This window comes from Xenopus laevis, chromosome 8L (assembly GCF_017654675.1).
Source record: "Xenopus laevis strain J_2021 chromosome 8L, Xenopus_laevis_v10.1, whole genome shotgun sequence".
Taxonomy (NCBI): domain Eukaryota; kingdom Metazoa; phylum Chordata; class Amphibia; order Anura; family Pipidae; genus Xenopus; species Xenopus laevis.
Window position 1 is genome coordinate 4,936,347 of NC_054385.1, and position 23,552 is coordinate 4,959,898.

At 41.7% G+C, this 23,552-nt stretch overlaps 1 protein-coding gene and 1 long non-coding RNA gene across 4 annotated transcripts in view; one reads left to right on the forward strand and one right to left on the reverse strand.

Moving 5' to 3' along the window:
* Positions 1-346: 346 nt before the first annotated feature.
* olfm1.L (olfactomedin 1 L homeolog) overlaps positions 347-23,552 on the reverse strand; it is a 42,935-nt gene continuing 19,729 nt past the window's right edge. For 2 of the 3 annotated variants that reach the window (XM_018229036.2, XM_018229035.2), the window contains exons 2-6: positions 17,372-17,521; positions 15,977-16,132; positions 11,158-11,377; positions 2,573-2,679; positions 347-1,807 (exon numbers count right to left, since the gene is read on the reverse strand). In XM_018229036.2, coding sequence (XP_018084525.1) covers positions 1,133-1,807; positions 2,573-2,679; positions 11,158-11,377; positions 15,977-16,132; positions 17,372-17,521 — 1,308 coding nt within the window. In that variant the 3' untranslated portion in view covers positions 347-1,132. 3 annotated transcript variants of the gene reach the window in all.
* LOC121396859 overlaps positions 16,089-23,552 on the forward strand; it is a 58,384-nt gene continuing 50,920 nt past the window's right edge. The window contains exon 1 of the long non-coding RNA XR_005963196.1: positions 16,089-16,173. This is a non-coding gene — a long non-coding RNA (uncharacterized LOC121396859). The remainder of the gene's footprint in view (positions 16,174-23,552) is intronic.

A 23,552-nucleotide genomic window follows, 5' to 3' on the forward strand; every position in this document is an offset into this window, starting at 1 on the left:
CTCTTTATTTGCCTCAGATAGCTGTGGATTGTACAAATTTCTGTTGGAATTCCCCTTCCCCCCCCCCCCGCGCACCCCTTCAACTACCTGAAATAAAAAAAAAATCTTCATTCATTTTTTTTTTTTAGCAGTAGGGGATAAGAAAGAATGTTACACAGATTCCACAGAAAGCTATATATATATTTTAGTTATAAATTTGCATTGCTAACAAGTTACCGGAACAGAATATTTCTATTTACCATCATGTCACTTGCATATTGACTTGGCCTCTGCCAACTTATACATCTGGAGCTTCTGTTGAAGTTCAAACACTGCTTCCTATATTCATATGTATATATTATATATGTAATAAATATTTTTTTTTTAAAACCTTTTTATTTGATTTTTTTTTTTTACAATAAAAGTATTTTGCTCTTAATAAATTCCCAACTACTTCAAATCGAAACGACATTCATCGAGTGAACAGACAAATACAATTGAATACTTCTGGTTACAACAGACGTTATACATGATATTTTCTTGAATACATTTAAGCTTAAACAATATGGACGACTACTTCTTATAGAATACGCACTGGAAACCATCATGATTAGGAGATCACAAGGACCACCAGTCCAGCGGGAATGAGACTTAGGACGGCCTCTGTCCCCAATTTAATCTACAAAAGCCAACAGTGAACCTTCGATTCTTAAGATCACCAAACGGATTTAGGTTTCCAGAGAAGATTTCCTCTCTGGATGAGCTAGGTGGATTATTTGCTCTTCTTGCGTTACATAGACCTTATCAGTCATAGTGTCCTAACAGACCCTATGAGCAAAGGCTATTGTCCGTAACAGGTTATAACCAACAGTCACTGCCTTATTTTTATAATTTTTTTGTGTGTCCTTTAATTAGACAGCTTTTTCATTATTTTTGTTACTTAAGTGCAGTTTAAATGTCTTTGAAAGGTCTTCCCCAAGTGTAACAATGTCCCTATTGTCCGTATTTTCAGTCCTTAGAGATCACATGGGATTCCATATAATTCAGTCAAGTCTGCCCCTTGATAAAGACAGGTTTTGATTTTGGCAGCCATTTCTCTATTATTTTCACTCTCATCCCATTCTCTTGGTCAGTTCACAAGTAAAACGCCTGGCTACAACTCATCGGATCGAATGACATGGAAGAGGGTGACATTATAGAGAATTTGGTGTCCATTGTTCCAAGCGTACAAGGCCCTGTCCTTGGGGTTGTAGTCCAACATGGAGATGTGTGAGTAGAGGTTGTGGAAAGGAATGTCAATGTATTCATAGTTGGATGTGTTGGTTTGATAAGCATAGTGCACTTTGGTGCCACCTGAATAACCATTGGTGACATAGAGAGTCCCACAAATCATAAAGGCCTCACCAGCACTCCTCTTAGGATAACCTGTGCTCCATGTTTTGAGGATTTGCAGTGTATTAGGGTCCAGCTTGCTGATGACTATGTTACCAGCATTTTGATTTGTGGCATAGACAACCCACAATCCATTTTCATCCACCATGAGGTCAATGTCTGACTGTCCGCCCCAAGCATAGTGGTAAACGTTGGTGTAGCCGGCCGAGTCCAAGCTACGGGTCTTCAGTATTGTCTCTGATTTCAAGTCAAACCTGATGATGATGTGGCTTTGGAATTTGTTGAAATATATGGAACCGTTGTACACCACCTGTCCAGTCCCAGACCATGGATGCGGGAGACGGTGAGAGGTAAAGTTGTCAGTATTCATGAAGTCTTCCATGGACTTATACTCCCGAACGAATCGATTGTTATGGTAGCCGTCCATATACCAAACCTGTGGGTTAGAATACATAAAATAAATGCCTTGCACTCCCATTTGTTCAAATTGCTGCCTAGACTGAGCATCAGCATGCCACCCATTGGGGGGGAAGGGTGTTGCTGTAGGTGCCAGATACTGTCTATACTGCTCTATACTGTGCATGTGTTATAAGGGCCGATTTATTTTTGCTCATTTTGTATACAGAATGGAATGAAAGATGGCATATGGACCTTAAGATCTGGGAAGGTTCCATTTTTACAATGGAAATACTAAACCAGTGCAGGGTTTTCTGATACAAGGAAAACAGGGCCTTGAATAAATCTATCAGATGCCTTCGACTGAGGCCAACCTTGAGCTGCAGTAGAGAGCAGTCAGAATGTTAAAGTAGTTAGATCTCCTGTTTGTTGGGCACCATTCATGGAACAGTCAAGTCAACAAATGGTGCCCGGTCAAGAGCAGCATTTAATAACATCTCGTATATTTAACGTTGGGAGGCCTTGCAGAGGCTTTTTATAAGGACAAGATGTTTTTCCTTGCATCATGAAGTGATCTAGACAAAATCAGTTTCATTGCCCATAGGACCTCTTCTATTAATGCAACTGACCCCTCAATATCAATTTATTTGTTGCTGGCTGCCCCTTTATTAAGTACAGATAATATTTAGCGGCTCCAAACTCATCTGTCTGTTGCTTACATGAGGGATTTCTACAGTACCGAATATAAATTTGTGCAGACACATAATGCAGTGCCGTCTGTAGTCTGTCAGTGTGTCTTACTTACTCTGTTGTCTCCTTCTGGAGCAAGTGGATCTGTCATCCAAGAGCCAAACCTGGATCCAGATGTCTTTATTGTGACAGGTTCGCTGATTCCTGTGAGCTTGCCGCATGCTGTAAGAGAGGGCAAGAGAGTTGAGAGGGCACCCTTTGACTCTACAGGAGCTACCGAGCAACCCATTCTATGGAACTAGTGCAATACTGGGCCACATACTGTAGGCAGGCCGATAGATGAGCCAGCAGGGGAGATATCATAGCGGTGCATACATTTGCATAGATTAGGAGAGTATTTTGGGCCTAACAGATGGTGGGAGTACAGGACTGAGTATTTTCCTCTAAGTTGTGCCTAGGAGAATAGAACCGAATGCATATACATGAGGCCCCTGCCTTGTTAATGCAGAGACATCGCCTTACATTTCATTATCTATCTCTTTGGCTATCATTCCTGCGGGTCAGAGGAAGAAAAGTACAATCTGAAGCCTGGTAATTAGTGCTCGGAACGGAATAATTGCTGAAATAATCACTGGTATAGATTAAATATTAAATTTCAACCTCTGGCTATTCGGTGTAGGTGAGGACGGGGGGGGGCGGGGATGGGGGCTTGGATCCAAATATAACTGCTGGCAATATGAATATCCGATTACACGCTGTTTCTATATTTGCACAGCCGGCTGCATGGATTGGAAGAATGGCTGCAGAAGGAAAATATTTGACTAACGAGATTTTTCCCCCCTTGTGTATCACATCATGGAGAAGAATGTAAACCTTCTGCTTTCTATGCAGTGCCATCATGTTACGACACTTGCAAGGAGGTGACAGTTGCCAAGACTGCCCTTCTTACAATGCCTTGTATGTTCTGAAAACTATTTGCAGAAGCAACCAATGCATTGTGGGAGACTTCTGCCATATTCTTTCTGACTTCTGCCATATTCTGTCTATGATACATGTACGGGGTCGTTTATGGATTTTGTTATGATAACACTTATCATTTGGGGATTTTTTATAATATTTAGGTGGAGTTTGCCTTTAATATAAGGGAATAATCTCTTCTATGTATCACATTCTCTGGTTTTCCCCCCATAAGGCACCATAAGCAGAGGGTGTAATGTTTTGGGTAGCATGGCAGTGCCCATTACATTCGTATTGTTCTGAAGAACAAAGCTAAAAGACAATATCAATCCAAGCTGAATCCTCTTCCGACCTGTTTTGTTTGTATTCCAGGCAACTCTCTTTACTGCCATCCAGCTGCTGTGAAGTTGATTGAAATGTCATTGTGGATTTTTAATTAATAACTCACTGCGGGTCCTGCAACCGGGGGGGGGATCCATAACCTCACAGCCATATCCCTGTAGCCTGCACATTTGCATAGCATTCATGAGGAGCATTGCCGATGTCCGCACGTTTAAATGCCAAAGCCAGTCCCGGTAACCCTGGCACCTGCTGTAATTAAACCCAGCCTCAGCCAATCTCCTCAACCAGCTGTGTCTCTCTGATTATGAACTACAGATCCCATCATCCTTTGCCAGCTATATTAATGGGCGAATTTATCCCCATTTTTTCACCAGCGAGAAAATTTGCTGCGACAAAAAAGTCACTCGGGTAAAAATTGACGCGTTTCAAAATAATTTGGAGGCCCATTGACTTTAATGCATTTGGACAAAAAAGCCAAACGTGTAAAAATTGTCGAGCGCATAATAATTGTCGCAAGTCAAAATCATTTCGACGCCCATTGACATGAGTGCATTTGGACAAAAAAGTCGCGCATGCAAAAATCATCACTCGGGTTTCAAAATTATTTGGAGGCCCATTGACTTTAATGTATCTGGACAAAAAAAGTTGAACGTGTAAAAATTGCCGCGCGCATAAAAATTGATGCAAGTCAAAATCATTTTGACGCCCATTGACATTAGTGCATTTGGACAAAAAAGTCGCGCATGTAATCTTCGTTTGTGCAAACATTTTGTGCATCAAAATAGTTTTGACGCCCATGACGTCAATGCGTTTTCGCAAATTTTGCAATTTACGGGACAGATTCGGCCATCATTAGCCAGCTAGTTTCTTATTTCTCAAATTATGGACAGCAGCATGTACTTCAAAAAAAATGTTTCTGATCCACTGCCCTTTTTAAAAAAAGAAGCCATTATTTAAAAAAAATTGGGAGTACATGCTGCTGGCCATAATTTGAGAAATATGTTGGGAGCTACTGGGAACGCTTGAGGACTTGCAGCCTTTCCAAAGGGAAATATTGAGCTGGAGCAGCTGAATTGTCTACAGCTAGTATCTTAGGATCTTTCCTTCAGTTGCCAACATTAAGTTGATATGCCGTATGGGTTGGGGGTAAGTTATTCCTATTCTATTTGCTGTATGTACCTGTTTGTAGTAGAATTTTGGAATCCTAGAGCGCTGTTACTCCCAGCATTCAGAAAAGGTACCTGCACATTGCACCTCTAGATGCAGACTGCCAACGCTCAAGGCATGCACAAGCTACTGCATTTCGTGTCCATTTACAACAACATGAATAAAAACCGAGTAACAGGTGCAACAAAGCCTGCTACAATTAGCAGTCACAGCAAAGCCTAAGGCACTCAGTATACACTACAGCAGCGGCACACATGCAAATGTACAATGGCCCAAGGCCTGCTACACCCTGCAGTCACTCGAAGAATGGAATAAAGCCTACAGTGCTCTTAAACACCTCAACAATATAGAGAAAAACATATTATATTAAGGTGTCTCAATATAGGGAGTATCACATTTCCACTCTACCGTTTATATCTGATCTATGGCTTTCTATTTAGATCCCATTCTCCTATCTATGTCTCCTAACAGACCAAGCCGCCAACTGACCCATCCACTCTTGATTTCAGACTTTTGTGTTACAGTGTTAATAATTCTTTCCTTTGTAATGTGTATCCCAATAAAAGCTTGAAAGAAAACAAAGCACTGCATGAAATGTTCCCTAGCTAACAAGCAATGCCTCTGCAATACAAATGCAGGTTACGCTCGGTAATTGTGTTTCTGAAATAAGCTACAACCCGTCTGCCATAATCCATCTTCATGGAATAGGACTAAGCGTCATCGTTCTTTGCTCAACGAGCACTACCTTGGGATAGGAAGAAGCTCATTTGCTAGTGCAACCTAATCCAGATCCAATAATGTGCATTGGAACTGATTAAATCCGTTGGCACGTGGTGTACATTAGGCCTGCGTGAACTGAATGGGAATGAAGACATTACTAAGGCAACCGAGCGGTGGCATTTAAATGAAGTTCAGAAAGGACGGCCGTCATCCATGGTTTATAATGCCATCATGGTGCCTGTGATGTACTGTGAGCTGGGTCGTCTCTAGTGCTGCTCTGTAAAACTCAATTTGTTATACAAAGTAGCACCTACAAGTGTTTAAATATTGAGTTCTGGATATGTCACCCTAAAGAGCTTTGACCATACAAGGACCAATGGGTGAGGCAAGAGGCCAAACCTAAAGAGTCTATACTGAGGAAGAGTTGATGCAACCATGCACTTTTTTCCCCCAAAAGATATATTATTTACTATCCAAAGCCAATTTCCATTTCCATTACTGCCTATGATATCTTTGGATTTTTTTTTAACAGATTTGTGGAATTTTCTGTCCTGGCATCCCAATCAGGTTGTTCTACTGTCGACTGTAATTGAAACTCACTTTTCATTGCAATAAGACGTTCGGAACGCGCTAACCGAGGCGTCTGTTTTTCATTTGTCACAATCTATGCGCCATATGGTAACTCAACGAAGACTTGTGCTCACTCACTGTAGTCATGGTTTGGAACAGATTGTGTTTCTTTTAATTTGCTCTTGCTTGATTTTTTTTTTTTAAATGAGCAAGGCCAATGGATTCAGCAGTATTACAACCATCATTTTAATCTGTCTTTGGACAGCAGGCTGGAAGTTTTATCTCGCTCTCCCCATTTGTTTTCTGCCATGTCTTCTGAAGGACCTCAAAGCAGCACATTGGAAGCTTTCTAAATCTTCATCCACTTACTGCTATACCTGCTCTGATGTGAGGGCAATGTTCCCTCTAAGCTGTGCACTTGTGCATGCACACACAAATTGTGGTGCACACAAAGAATTTTGCGTGAGAACACATTATTTTTGACCAGGTTTAGCAAGTGTGTACACAAGAATTTTTTTGTCCACACAGCCAAGAAAAAATGAGAGGGTGTGTGGGTATTGTCAAAACTATTGATGCAGGTTGTAAAAGTCCTCGACACCTTTACGCCAAGCTATATTACAAGACTAGGCTTTCACTGGGCTCCCATGAGCAACAATGATGAAACAAAACCATCATGCAGGACAGAAAAAAAAATCTACAGAACTTGGTTAAACTCAGTGAAGACCTTCTAAGCTCCTACTGGAATGCTTATATCTGTTGTTATACCCTACTACTAATTGCATGCTGTGGCCAGCCCAGGGGTGTCTTCTCAAAGAACAGCCTGTTGTACTTTATCAAAACCATCAAATTCCAACTCTACTTGACCTCTTTCTAAAGCAGCAACATGTTGCTCATTAACCTCTTGGACATTGCTCTCACTGGCCTTAGTAGCAGGTGCTTATTTTAAAAAAAATTCTGGCTTGGAGGCAAACTTTGGTTGCATAAAAATCAGGTGTACTGCCAAACAAAGTGTCCTGTAGGCATGCCAGTCCACATAAGCACAACCAAATCACAGCCCACATTTGGCACCCCCAGTTGTCATGCTTTTGTTGCTCTTCAACTCTTCTTACATTTTGAATATAGCTAAAAAAAAGGTTGGAGACCCCAGTTCTAAAGTAGTGCCAGCACCTAAGCCACAGCCCTTTGGTAACTAATTTAATCATTTCTACTATTCCTCTTTGCTGTCCAGTGCTTTTGTTCTTGAGCTGCCCCTCATTTGTTCCCCACGGACATTTTAGTTTCAGCTTAATATAATTACCATACACATACATCATTAATATTTGATGGTTGGTGCATTAAGCAGTGATTATCCTGTTATGAGACCTTCTCTCTCTCTGAGATATTTCCTGCCCAAAATAGCTCCAGTAAAGATTGTGTATCAATCAGAAATAGTATCTTGCTGTGCGTATGATTGCATTGTAATGTGTTCCTTTATTGCCACCGGTAAATAATGGCATTCCTTTGTGCCCTTTTGTACCAAACGCATTGTTTCCACCCAGCAAGTCTAATACACAGAGTTGCTGTCCTAGAGACTTTTATCTGCTGAATGGGTATTTGCATCTTTTTTCACTTTGGCAACAGCTTGGGTTTTTTATATATATAAAGGTGACCTGAGTAGGTGGTCGCAGTGCTGTCAGCAGGAATTGCCATTTAATCATTTTAGATTGTGGCTGACTGCAAAACAACTGGCAACAGTGCACAGCTAAATACAAAGGTCATATTTGTGAACAGAGGGGTAGAAATGAGACTCAGCATTAAGGGGAGGATAGAATTAGATATTTTGGCTCTCGTCTGCATCTGGATGCCTTCAACCATGTGTTGGTGCCCAAATATCCCATGAATGAAATCAGGCTACAATCTGCTAGACAAGTAAATTGATTGTTGTGATATTTTGCTGAAGTGTTGATAAGCTTTTACTGGAATCACAAAAGCATTTCATATCGAACGATTTGTAGGCAGCTGTCTATTCTAGAATCTCTTTCCCTTTTTATTCCTTGTGTGCCTGAGAGTAATGTGTAGGACTGAGGGAGCTGCACACAGTGCTTGAGAATGCAGACAGCATTACAAGGCTCTCCCCCCCCCCCATATGATTAGGAATTCTTGCTTCTAGTCACAAGTGCTGGGGTGATAGTCTCTTTCGGTAGATTTCTACGGCTGTTTATTTGAGCACAGTGTTCCACAACTAACGTGGTAGAGAATGCAGGCTTTATTAAAAAAGGGGGAGCTGTCCATTCAGAATCACAGTATTTGTGTTTGAGAACAAAGCCATAGCCGTAGTTATGGCTGGTACAACTAATGGGAAAGGCAGGCTTTAGAAATAAGGCTGAAGGAGCTGTCTGTTCAGCATTAGAGTTACATTATCATCCTATATGGAGGTGTCTGTTCAGCATTAGAGTTACATTATCATCCTATATGGGGCTGTCTGTTCAGCATTAGAGTGACATAGTCATCCTATATGGAGCTGTCCGTTCAGCATTAGAGTTACATTATCATCCTATATGGAGCTGTCTGTTCAGCATTAGAGTGACATAGTCATCCTATATGGAGCTGTCCGTTCAGCATTAGAGTTACAGTATCATCCTATATGGAGCTGTTTGTTCAGCATTAGAGTTACATTATCATCCTATATGGAGCTGTCTGTTCAGCATTAGAGTTACATTATCAACCTATATGGAGCTGTCTGTTCAGCATTAGCGTTACATTATCATCCTATATGGAGGTGTCTGTTCAGCATTAGAGTTACATTATCATCCTATATGGGACTGTCCGTTCAGCATTAGAGTTACATTATCATCCTATATGGGGCTGTCTGTTCAGCATTAGAGTGACATAGTCATCCTATATGGAGCTGTCCGTTCAGCATTAGAGTTACATTATCATCCTATATGGAGCTGTCTGTTCAGCATTAGAGTGACATAGTCATCCTATATGGAGCTGTCCGTTCAGCATTAGAGTTACAGTATCATCCTATATGGAGCTGTCTGTTCAGCATTAGAGTGACATAGTCATCCTATATGGAGCTGTCCGTTCAGCATTAGAGTTACAGTATCATCCTATATGGAGCTGTTTGTTCAGCATTAGAGTTACATTATCATCCTATATGGAGCTGTCTGTTCAGCATTAGAGTTACATTATCATCCTATATGGAGCTGTCTGTTCAGCATTAGCGTTACATTATCATCCTATATGGAGGTGTCTGTTCAGCATTAGAGTTACATTATCATCCTATATGGGACTGTCCGTTCAGCATTAGAGTTACATTATTATTCTATATGGGACTGTCCGTTCAGCATTAGAGTTACATTATCATGCTATATGGGGCTGTCTGTTCAGCATTAGAGTGACATAGTCATCCTATAGGGAGCTGTCCGTTCAGCATTAGAGTTACATTATCATCCTATATGGAGCTGTCTGTTCAGCATTAGAGTTACATTATCATCCTATATGGAGCTGTCCGTTCAGCATTAGAGTTACAGTATCATCCTATATGGAGCTGTTTGTTCAGCATTAGAGTTACATTATCATCCTATATGGAGGTGTCTGTTCAGCATGAGAATTACATTATCATCCTATATGTGGCTTTCCATTCAGCATTAGAGTTACATTATCATCCTATATGGGACTGTCGGTTCAGCACCATTTGTTTTAAGTAACATACAGTGAGGAATGCAGGCTTTATAACTAGGGCTGGAGGAGCTGTCCATTCAGCACCACAGTTATATTACTGTATGTAGCCATTATATACAGAGCTGTCCATTCAGCACTATAGTTATATTACTGTATGTAGCCATTATATACAGAGCTGTCCATTCAGCACCACAGTTATATTACTGTATGTAGCCAGTATATACAGAGCTGTCCGTTCAGCACCACAGTTATATTACTGTATGTAGCCATTATATACAGAGCTGTCCATTCAGCACTATAGTTATATTACTGTATGTAGCCAGTATATACAGAGCTGTCCATTCAGCACCACAGTTATATTGCTGTATGTAGCCATTATATACAGAGCTGTCCATTGAGCACTATAGTTATATTACTGTATGTAGCCAGTATATACAGAGCTGTCCATTCAGCACGATAGTTATAGAAGTGGTGTTGGAGACTAAAGAAGGCCAATATAAGCAGGTGGCAAACTAAGTCTGCAGCTTATTGGGCAGTGTATGGGGCCCTCCGAAGGGCTTCCCTGGCTGAAAATTGGTCAGATTGGCCAGGTTTAAAAATCCAGTTGGAATGCAAATCCTTGGTCTGACCACCAGTTTTCTGGGCATTGTGATCCCTAGGGCCCAATGATCAGATCCTCCAATATCACCCATATCGGGAAGTGATCCAATAGTCAGACAACTTTGCCAATCTAACAGATGTCTTCATGTATGGCAACCTTACATATGCAGCCATTATATAGATATATATAGAGCTGTGGATTCAGCACTATAGTTATATTACTGTATGTAGCCATTATATACAGAGCTGTCCATTCAGCACCACAGTTATATCATTATATAGATATATACAGAGCTGTGGATTCAGCACTGCAAGTTCTACATTATTGGGGGGTCATTTATAAACACTGGGCAAACAATTAGATATTTGCTTCCATTGTTCTGCCTGCAGTTGGCTGAAAAAAAATCTAATCATGGATTGGTTGCTATGGGTGCACATTTTGCCCAGTGTTTATAAATGAGCCCGTGTGTGTGTGTTAAAATATGCAGGTGATATTACATATCTAATCATGTGCAGGACTTGAGGGGGGTGTCCAATTAAGAAATGCTAACATGTTCACATTACATATCTCTAGAGGTGTACGTCTGAACTGTTTAAGCCCCGCTCGCTACAAATGCCACGTGTGTGTGTGTGTTTAAGAGTGCAGGTAGGTTGTCACCAGGGTATGTCTGAGCCTACCTAATTTTTGCATGCACGCACGGAGCCTTTCTTCAAGATTTGACACTCTGCTCTGCAGTTCCTCGTAGTCATAGGCGCCAATCTCCTCCTGTAGCTCGTTTAGAACTGACGTCAGATTCTGGACCTCCTCTTTAAACTGCAATACCAATTTGGCATCGGCTTTGTACTCTTCCAACACTGGTATCAGAGGCCTAAGCTCCTCCATTTTCGCTTTTATTGCCTGCAAGGTTAAAATAAGCTGGGTTCAGTGCTCTGCATGCAAAATTTGGTAACACCCTGCCTTGTGCCTGCCTTTCCTACGTGCGTGTAAGCTGGACGGTTAAGCCCTCACAACAACATAACCTCGGGGTCAGGGTCCCATGAAAGCGTTGGCAGTGCCATATTAAACAGTCTGCAATACACCAAAATTTGGGAAAGGTCTTTATTAGTCATTTTTGTTTTCAAATGCAACATCTTTATGGTTACATGCTTTAAAACACATACACAAAGAGTTCTTCCTTTAGAAAAGAAAAATAAATAGATATATATGCATTGACAAAGGGTTAAAAATTGTCTTCATGAAATGCAGCTACAGTTGCATGCAAATGAAGATTTGAGCGCAAAAAAGGTGATCAGGGTTCCTTAGTGGTATAGCGCTAAGTGGGAGAATAAAGATTTTTTTTTTATTTTTTTTTTAAAAAGTATGATTGGTGCCCAAAAATGCTGTGTGTCTCTCTTTCATGGGAACATGGGAGTAAACTGCCTCTTCAGTCTTTGCAAGTTAAGTTAGCCCTGTAAGCGAGAAAATGAAATACCATTGAGGACCTTGTTGCACTAAACTGCCTTAATACAGATTCAAATACAAATGCCCTGTGCTAGGCGTATAATAAACACAACGTTCAGTGCAGTTGCCCTTGGGAACCCTGGGGTCTGGATTTAAATGGAAGCTCTTGCTTTCTGGACAAACTCTAGCAGTAGCAAATACTATTGCACCTATTGTGCTCCCTTATCTGCCCCAAACATTCATATACACACTCATTATATACGTTCCATGGTTTGTAATGTCATATGCAAAGATAAATCATTGTTAGAACCCAGTTTCTGTCTGTCCCTTTTTGTTCTGGGGTTCTGACTCCTGAAACAATGTAGCAGAAACCAGATCTGTTCACTGACTGGTTTTTGCTACATTGTTTCAGGAGTCAGAATCAGAACCAGAATCAACAGCCGAGAGATACGGCTTTCAACAGCACTGGCATTTACACATAATGATAAAACCAGCGAGGAGGAGGAATTATTGGATATTGGGATGTTGCTTAGAATTAGATCTTTTTTTTTTTTTTTTGCAATAGGTAAAAAAAGGTTTTGGAGTGGAATTACCCTTGAAAAGGAAAAAGACACTTTACTGATATGTATATACACAGAATGTTTGACGTTTCTGTCTCTGAATATGTCAGAATAGCAGCTGCCATATTGATTCCCTTAGACAGTACAGTATGAGGGTATAGCTTATTGTGTGCCCAGAACATTCCTTCTCTGTATATTTGTATTAATACATATGGGAGGAGGTGCCATATTGATTCCCTTAGACAGTACAGTATGAGGGTATAGCTTATTGTGTGCCCAGAACATTCCTTCTCTGTATATTTGTATTTATACATATGGGAGGAGGTGCCATATTGATTCCCTTAGACAGTACAGTATGAGGGTATAGCTTATTGTGTGCCCAGAACATTCCTTCTCTGTATATTTGTATTAATACATATGGGAGGAGGTGCCATATTGATCCCCTTAGACAGTACAGTATGAGGGTATAGCTTATTGTGTGCCCAGAACATTCCTTCTCTGTATATTTGTATTTATACATATGGGAGGAGGAGGTGCCACATTGATTCCCTTAGACAGTACAGTATGAGGGTATAGCTTATTGTGTGCCCAGAACATTCCTTCTCTGTATATTTGTATTTATACATATGGGAGGAGGAGGTGCCATATTGATTCCCTTAGACAGTACAGTATGAGGGTATAGCTTATTGTGTGCCCAGAACATTCCTTCTCTGTATATTTGTAGTTATACAAACATAGCTCAACAAAAGTATTCCCATGAACCAGCCTCACTCCCATCAGGATCAATTAGAAGGAAGCCAGTGACACTGGGTCACTGGGTCTTGGAAGGCCATCTTTGCTCCATTACGTCTTATTTTACAAAAGAGGAAAAGTTACTTTGTGACTGTTACCCCCAATATTTCTATATATCTGTAACCTTGTTATGAGCTAAGGGGGCCCAGTCTGAAGGTCAGTTAGGGGGAGATTTGGGGTGAGTGTTTATTTGTACCCTGGGTACCCCTGGAACTATAGCAGGGTGACTGTTACCCCAATGTTTCTATATATCTGTAACCTTGTTATGAGCTAAGGGAGCCCAGTCTGAAGGTCAATTAGGGGGAGATTTGGGGTGAGTGTTTATTTGTGCCCTGGGTACCCCTGGAACTATAGCAGGGTGACACCCCAATGTTTCTATATATCTGTAACCTTGTTATGAGCTAAGGGGGCCCAGTCTGAAGGTCAGTTAGGGGGAGATTTGGGGTGAGTGCTTATTTGTACCCTGGGTACCCCTGGAACTATAGCAGTGTGACACCCCAATGTTTCTATATATCTGTAACCTTGTTATGAGCTAAGGGGACCCATCCTAAAGATTAGTTGAGATTTGGGGTGAATGTTTGTATGCCTAGAACTATAGCTGGGTGACTGTTACCCCAATAGATATGCAAAGAAGGAATGTTCTGGGCACACAAAAAACTATACCCTCATACTGTACTATCTAAGGTAAATAATATAGCAGCTCCCATCCAGTTCTATAGCAGGAATGTTCTGGGCACACTCAAGTTCCTCTAAAGTTCAATGAAGAAAATGAAAATCTCCACGAATGCCCTGGGGAATCCTCTAGCCGAGTCGGCTTAATGTCACCGCAGGATTGTTTATTAAATACAGTAATTGCCCTTATCAACAGGTACTTTACTCTATTAACTCATTTTCACTTATCATCTCCTCTTGAAAAATCTCAGCTCTGCGGCTCAGAGAGTGAGATAAAGGCGACTCAGCTAATTTGCCGCGCATTTGGGGGATGACTTTTAAGTGGCATTTCGCAGAAAAAAAAAATCCAAAAAAAAGCCTTTCGCCGGCTGACAGTCAGAGTAATGCTCAGTAGCTGCCTGAATCCTCCTACTCAGGCTCTGAGCAAACAGCACTGCCATTTGGACGGCTTGTTTATTTAGTCAGGCTAAGAATGTTTACATCCATTCGACTCTAATTAACAAGTGTCGTGCCTCATTTCTAGCAGTGCCGTGCCCTCTGTTCTCACTACTGAAAGCTCAGCTGCCCGGTTTATACAGAAAGTCCTTCTCTAATAAAAAGTAGGGGCTCCTGCTATTTAGGTTCGTTCTGCCTTCCCTAATTGAGTGATACCATGTGACACATAACCATTGAATGATAGGTGGGAGAGGCTTGTAAAAAGTAGTTTAGATTAAGTTAGCAGGTTATCTGCCAATGTACAGGGCCTACCCAACTTATATATGGATGAAAATCGATTAGATATCAATCTGAGCAGGTTTAAAAATCCAGTCGGACAAAGAGCACATGGGCTTGTTGATGTGGTCCTCATCTGATGGGGCTTTGTAGGCCCCAATGGAGGATATGATTGTTGGCCCCAGGGCTAACAATCAAATCAGTCCAATCTGGCCCAGCATGTGGTTGGCCAAATAGCACCGAGATTTGTTGATTCGTTTGTCGACCTTTCCAAATGAGCAAATCTGGGCATGTAAGGCCACTTTTGGAATATGAAAGGATCTTCATATACATTAGAGATTGAGCAAACTGTATCTAGACACTTGACCCAGAAGATTCTCCATGCCCCACCGTGTCATGTGCCACAGTGTCATGTCCAAATAAAGTTGACTTCACCCATAAATATTATTGAAACTGGACTAAAGTCATCTAAATTAAACTGTGACCTTTGGCTAAGCAAAGTCTTCAGTTGTAAAGAGGGTATGGAACGGGGATGTCCAACTGGAAAACCGCCAGACACATATGGCCCTCCAACAAGTTTAGAGATCTTCAAAGACCTTTATTTATGACATTAGCTCAGGTCTAAATTCTCAGTTCACATTTCTGAAAGGCCAGTCTCTACCTGGTCCAATGGTGGCCCATTGAAGACAATGGCCACCATTTTCCAAAGGATGGTATCTCAATAACACCATTAGTGTCCTTAACTTCTCCCTACAATATTCCTATGGGTTCTACTCAATTGGGGGCTTAAAAAAAAGGCAGCCTTTTGGATGTTACTGATCTGGCTGGAGATGTTGTAGTTCAAAAAGATTAGCAAATGTAGAGGTTGGCCATATCTACCCCTGGACAGCCACCTATCCACCTCCCACTTTCTGTCTAATTAAAACATTTTTAGGATCTCCTTCCTTTAAACAAACACAGTCATAACAAAAAAAAGTATTCTATCCTGAAGACATTGATTTAAAGGGGAAGCATGACTTTATATTTTAACTAAAACAAATATGTTGCAGAGCTCTCTTTGTTGATTAAAAGGAGAGACTGCCATTTCTGGAAGATACTTTATTTAGTTCACCATAAAAATTGGTAGATCTGCGCATCTTTTTCAATCTCAACTATTAGTCTTATTGCTGCCTTATAGCCATATGGTTGTGCTGTTGTATTGGGGTTTATGAAAAAAACTCCACAGTAAAGCTGAAAAGGGTGACACCATAATTTAACAGCAACTTCTAGAAATGGCAGGGTCCTTTAAGTGGCATTTCCAAGTATAAATTATGGCACCCACCTTAAACTGCCTGGCCTGGTGTTGCCTATGTGTTTCTTCCACTTGTTTGAACTTGGATTCCAGGCCTTTCATTTGGTTTTCCATTCTCTCTACATATTGCAGGTCCCGTTGAGTCCGCCTGTCCAGTACTTCTATCGACTGAGACATGTTTTGCACCTGCAAGAGAGAGAGAGCGAGAGACATCGATTGGTTGGAAGGTACAGTGACCTCAATCTACATTCCAATCTACATTTCCATAGAAAGGGTGGGATAAAATGATTCAATTTAAACCAACGCTGATGTAGCCATTGTGTTGTCCCTACCCAACTGCTTCTCAATATTTGGTGGTGCTATCTGACCCTGTTTTTACCACTGGAACTTTTGATGCCTACACATCTCTGGTCATTGGATAGACTTCTGATATAGGTACAATGGATATGCATTCCCAGGGAATTGTGGGTTATACATGGACAGGCAGTGCTAAGTCTGCATTATTGGTGCTACATTACCCTATTTTATGCACCATTGAATGTCTTAACCCATGACTTTTGACTAGCAATGAACTTCTGCCTAAATATCTTCAACCGGTCATAGATGGTCCTCTATGCTTCTCAATAGACATTGCATACAACTACAGTTTGGGTAAATTTAGCCTATTCCAACTCCAGCTGACGTCCTTGGGGTAATTGAGTACCTTTCCAGACACCCCCTGTTGCTTTTATTTCCCGAATACGTCAACTCAACTGTTTATTTCACAAGCAATTTCCCCTTCCCTGCCTAAAGGCGCTGAGACAAGCAGCAAGGCGTTCCTGCTAGCTCTTAGGGCTTGTTTCCATTTTCCAATTAATGGTGCTTGTAACCGGTCAATAGCCTTCAACTACAATCTCGGAGAACTCCCATCAATAACACATTTTGGCAGGTCCGGCGCTCGGGCTCCCATTGTCCTACTAAATGCAGGAATCTTTGTGCTATAGGGGGCTTTCTCATTCACCAATTAACCCGTTCTCTAAAATCCAATATGTGCTTCAACATTAGTCATGACTTTGTTTAAAATATATTTGTTTTAATTGGCTGGGATGAGGCTGATTTGGAAATGGGAACCTTATGAACCCTGCATAATGCCATGTGTCTTATAATAACTTTACATTAAAAGGCTGGGAACAGTTTCCTGGTGGCAAGGGTGCAAGCAAAATGTGCTCCCCCTACAATATTGCTATATTGCCTTCTCCTTGGAAAAAAGATTCAAATAAAAAGAGAGCCTGGGCATGGGCCAGAGAGAGGGCTGCTACAGGGGAGTACTACACGCAGAGGGGCTTGTGTACATTAGGAAATAATAAAACAGCCCCATGCACACTTATATATGCCTAAATTAGCAAGACCAGGCAATTATCTGCTAAAAAAAAAAAAAAAGAGTACCTTTTCTAAAAGCTGCCTGAGCTGTTTTGTCCTGGCATCTCGAGAACACATTGTCTGTTGAGGTGCCACCACTGTGCATATACACCGCCCTTCACTGTCCTGGGCAGAGCTGTACACCTGCCAGCTCTCTTCTGGGTTGGTTGGCAAAACCTGAAAAGAAGACAAAAATAGGTTACCACCCTTCCAAACCAATTCGCATGCACTCCCGCTTAGTAAGGCCAGAAGGTTTAGGCGCTGTGTGTGGCATATCATGGGGATAAGGGGTGAAATTCATTTAAAGTTAATTTACTACAGATGGGAGGGTCACTGCATTGCGCATAGAGTCTTATGGTGTCATCATCAACTGGGACGTATCTCTTTTTGGCTGCATCCTTTATTGCACAGCTGGGAATGAATAGTGCAATAGTTGAACAAATGCAAGTAGTTTGTGGACTCCACGGCCGGCCAGAAGGATTCGGCCTAATCCCAATACTGTTTAAAAAGGCAGAATCCTGAACCGAATCCTGGATTCAGTGCATCCCTAGTTTTTAGGATATAGACTCTTAGTTCCCCCTCGCCTTAATGATAGTAGACATGTTCATTGTTCCTGTGTTTTGGACAACATCATAAAGTAGTTCCATTGGCATGGATCTGGTGGAAACCTAAAGGTCTTTAACAAGGCCTATTTCTTGCCTGCATTGTAGGGGGAAAATTAACTAAGGAACCATATCTCTCAGGCCTAGTAGGTATAGTAGGGAGAGATGGTTCCTATAGTAACAGTGGATAATAGTCTCTGGGAAAGGAGTGTGACTGTGGGATAGGAGGTATAGTAGGGAGAGATGGTGTCTATAGTAACAGTGGGATAATAGTCTCTGGGAAGGGAGTGTGACTGTGGGATAGCAGGTATAGTAGGGAGAGATGGTGTCTATAGTAACAGTGGATAATAGTCTCTGGGAAGGGAGTGTGACTGTGGTATAGCAGGTATAGTAGGGAGAGATGGTGTCTATAGTAACAGTGGGATAATAGTCTCTGGGAAGGGAGTGTGACTGTGGGATAGCAGGTATAGTAGGGAGAGATGATGCGTATAGTAACAGTGGATAATAGTCTCTGGGAAGGGAGAGTGACTGTGGGATAGCAGGTATAGTAGGGAGAGATGGTGCCTATAGTAACAGTGGGATAATAGTCTCTGGGAAGGGAGTGTGACTGTGGGATAGCAGGTATAGTAGGGAGAGATGGTGTCTATAGTAACAGTGGATAATAGTGTCTGGGAAGGGAGTGTGACTGTGGGATAGCAGGTATAGTAGGGAGAGATGGTGTCTATAGTAACAGTGGGATAATAGTCTCTGGGAAGGGAGTGTGACTGTGGGATAGCAGGTATAGTAGGGAGAGATGGTGCCTATAGTAACAGTGGATAATAGTCTCTGGGAAGGGAGTGTGACTCTGGGATAGCAGGTATAGTAAGGAGAGGGTGTCTATAGTAACAGTGGACAATAGTCTCTGGGAAGGGAGTGTGACTGTGGGATAGCAGGTATAGTAGGGAGAGATGGTGTCTATAGTAACAGTGGATAATACTCTCTGGGAAGGGAGTGTGACTGTGGAATAGCAGGTATAGTAGGGAGAGATGGTGCCTATAGTAACAGTGGATAATAGTCTCTGGGAAGGTAGTGTGACTCTGGGATAGCAGGTATAGTAAGGAGAGGGTGTGTCGAGTAGTAACAGTGTGATAATAGTCTCTGGGGAAGGGATTTGTGACTGTGGGATAGCAGGTATGTAGGGGGGGTGTATAGCAGGTATTAAGCGTGGACTAAGGCGGGTGTGCGTGTGGCCTTGGAGTGGCTGTAACAGGGGATGAGTCAGTGTACTATTAGTGAGGATAAAGTCCCATGTAGGGAGGTGGGACTGTGGTTATCTGGGAACTAGTAGGAGTGAGTGAGATCGTTGTGGTATAGTATACAGTGGATCATATATGTAAGTGCCTGTTAATAGTCAACTGTAGGTAGATAACATCGTGAAGAATTGGTAGCCAGATGTGGATTATGATGGAGCAGATAATCGGTAGTAAGTTATCAGGGATACCTGTGTGAGATGGAGTGGGATATAGTGTAAGTGACATCGTCGGAGAGGTGACTGAGGGCATGCTGTAGTAGTAATGCATGTGGGTCTCATAGTAAAGGGCGGACGTAGATCCTATGTGGATAGTGAAGGTGGCAGTACTCTGTAAGGTAGGAGTAGCGGATTTCAAGTAGGGATGCTTCGACACATGTTGATACTCTGAGGAATGATGATGTGATGGGAAGGGAGGATCTGGATGGTATGTGAATAAAGACATGTAGCAGGGCTAGGTAAAGTCCTTGTGGGAAGGGAGTGATGATATGTGCTGGTTAGCTTAACGATTAGATGGTCATGTGGGAAGGGAAAATTAGCTTGAAGCTGGTAGGATCCCTATAGTACACAGTCTCTTGTGTGGATCTTGTCCATATAGTAACAGCCTCTGGAAGGAGTTGACTGCAGGTGGTTTGAGAGATGGTGATAGTAACATAATAGGTGGACTATAGCCAGGTATAGTAGGGAGAGATGGTGCCTATAGTCAAATAGTGGATAATAGTCTCTGGAAGGGAGTGTGACTGTGGGATACAGGTATAGTAGGGAGAGATGGTGCTATGTAACAGTGGGAAGTTCTGGGACAACTGTGGATAGCAGGTGCGAGAGATGGAGCCATAGTAACAGTGGATAATAGTCCTGGGAAGGCAGTGTGATCTGTGGGATATATAGTAGGGAGAGATGGTGTCTATAGTAACAGTTGATAATAGTCTCTGGGAAGGGAGTGTGACTGTGGGATAGCAGGTTTCAATAGTTTCAATGTTGATACATTATGGAGGGGGGAAATAGACTGTAGAATCCCATCTCTCAGGCCTAAAATCCTGGCAAAGAGCTGCTGGTTGCAAATTGGTCCATTGTGCCAATCTCCAGCTGTAGGGATTAATTTATGGTGTATCTTGTGTTACCCCTCTGGTTTTATGTTAGTTCAGTGAAGAAAGGGATAAATTTGTCCTCAAATGACACATTTCTGTGCTGCAAATTGCATGTGATATGATATAAATGAAAGAATTCTCTAAGGCCTGTGGAGTTAATAGTGGGTGAGATGTGTTTTGCAGATTTGCCTATGCAAGCATATCATTATTTTCATGCTATACATCTTAATATTTAATTGCAGTCTTACATTGCATCAAGTTCACTTCTCCTATGTTGTAATGTATATATATATATATATATATATATATATATATATATATATATATATATATATATACACACACACACACAGATACTTAAAACTGAATATAGCTGTCTTTGGTAAGGGAGTGTGACTGTGGGATAGCAGGTATAGTAGGGAGAGATGGTGCCTATAGTAACAGTGGATAATAGTCTCTGGGAAGGGAGTGTGACTGTGGGATAGCAGGTATAGTAGGGAGAGATGGTGCCTATAGTAACAGTGATAATAGTCTCTGGGAAGGGAGTGTGACTGTGGGATAGCAGGTATAGTAGGGAGAGATGGTGTCTATAGTAACAGTGGATAATAGTCTCTGGGAAGTGAGTGTGACTGTGGAGTAGCAGGTATAGTAGGGAGAGATGGTGCCTATAGTAACAGTGGATAATAGTCTCTGGGAAGGGAGTGTGACTGTGGGATAGCAGGTATAGTAGGGAGAGATGGTGCCTATAGTAACAGTGGATAATAGTCTCTGGGAAGGGAGTGTGACTGTGGGATAGCAGGTATAGTAGGGAGAGATGGTGCCTATAGTAACAGTGGGATAATAGTCTCTGGGAAGGAAGTGTGACTGTGGGATAGCAGGTATAGTAGGGAGAGATGGTGCCTATAGTAACAGTGGATAATAGTCTCTGGGAAGGGAGTGTGACTGTGGGATAGCAGGTATAGTAGGGAGAGATGGTGCCTATAGTAACAGTGGGATAATAGTCTCTGGGAAGGGAGTGTGACTGTGGGATAGCAGGTATAGTAGGGAGAGATGGTGCCTATAGTAACAGTGGATAATAGTCTCTGGGAAGGGAGTGTGACTGTGGGATAGCAGGTATAGTAGGGAGAGATGGTGCCTAGAGTAACAGTGGATAATAGTCTCTGGGAAGGGAGTGTGACTGTGGAGTAGCAGGTATAGTAGGGAGAGATGGTGCCTATAGTAACAGTGGATAATAGTCTCTGGGAAGGGAGTGTGACTGTGGGATAGCAGGTATAGTAGGGAGAGATGGTGCCTATAGTAACAGTGGATAATAGTCTCTGGGAAGGGAGTGTGTCTGTGGGATAGCAGGTATAGTAGGGAGAGATGGTGCCTAGAGTAACAGTGGATAATAGTCTCTGGGAAGGAGTGTGACTGTGGGATAGCAGGTATAGTAGGGAGAGATGGTGTCTATAGTAACAGTGGGATAATAGTCTCTGGGAAGGGAGTGTGACTGTAGGATAGCAGGTATAGTAGGGAGAGATGGTGCCTAGAGTAACAGTGGATAATAGTCTCTGGGAAGGGAGTGTGACTGTGGAGTAGCAGGTATAGTAGGGAGAGATGGTGCCTATAGTAACAGTGGATAATAGTCTGTGGGAAGGGAGTGTGACTGTGGGATAGCAGGTATAGTAGGGAGAGATGGTGCCTATAGTAACAGTGGATAATAGTCTCTGGGAAGGGAGTGTGACTGTGGGATAGCAGGTATAGTAGGGAGAGATGGTGCCTATAGTAACAGTGGATAATAGTCTCTGGGAAGGGAGTGTGTCTGTGGGATAGCAGGTATAGTAGGGAGAGATGGTGCCTATAGTAACAGTGGATAATAGTCTCTGGGAAGGGAGTGTGTCTGTGGGATAGCAGGTATAGTAGGGAGAGATGGTGTCTATAGTAACAGTGGGATAATAGTCTCTGGGAAGGGAGTGTGACTGTGGGATAGCAGGTATAGTAGGGAGAGATGGTGCCTATAGTAACAGTGGATAATAGTCTCTGGGAAGGGAGTGTGACTGTGGGATAGCAGGTATAGTAGGGAGAGATGGTGCCTATAGTAACAGTGGGATAATAGTCTCTGGGAAGGGAGTGTGGCTGTGGGATAGCAGGTATAGTAGGGAGAGATGGTGTCTATAGTAACAGTGGATAATAGTCTCTGGGAAGGGAGTGTGACTGTGGGATAGCAGGTATAGTAGGGAGAGATGGTGCCTATAGTAACAGTGGATAATAGTCTCTGGGAAGGGAGTGTGACTGTGGGATAGCAGGTATAGTAGGGAGAGATGGTGCCTATAGTAACAGTGGATAATAGTCTCTGGGAAGTGAGTGTGACTGTGGAGTAGCAGGTATAGTAGAGAGAGTTGTAACATGGGCTTTTTGGTTGTTGTTAAAATATAAGATTCATTACCCATCAATTGCTAAAGGGCTGCCTGTTAAATACATCAAACGTCCATCAATGTCTGTTTTGCCCCAGTAAACATTATATATCCATCCAGTCATCTATCTATAAATATCTAAGTATCTATATTCTGTCTGTCTACGTATATTATACATATATATATATTGATGGCATGGGCCCAGCAAATAATCTTGAACCACAACTCCCAGTATGCCACTAACAGGTGAAGTGTGTCAAGGAATGCTGGGAAATGTAGTCCAGCAATAAATCAATATTTGTAGGTTCCGTTTGCTGTATTTATTTGTATGAATCTCATTTTTTTTTTTAATTTCAAGCAGGGGGGCTGAGGTATAAAATGAAAGAAAGGAATTGGGAGGAAGACGATACGACAGTATATATTGTATATCCCTTTATAGCACGGAAACAAACAAAGGCTTAAAGGGCACAGATGAAAAAGACATTATTTTCCCAGTGATAAGAATAGTAATTAGTAACGTAGCGGCTGACAATGCAAATGAATTCATCAAGTTCAACCTGACGGGGGCAAAGTATCTCATGGGTACGACTGTGTGTCCTTTGTCATTGAGAATGACCCCCCTCCCAAGCGTGTACAGACACTAGACAAAGAAGAATATAATCAGTATACAGGAGATATATGCCCAAATATATATATATATATATATATATATATATATATATATATATATATATATATATATATATATATATATATTATATATATATATATATATATAATCAGTATAGAGGAGATATATGGGAATATACAGTATATATATATATATATAATCAGTAT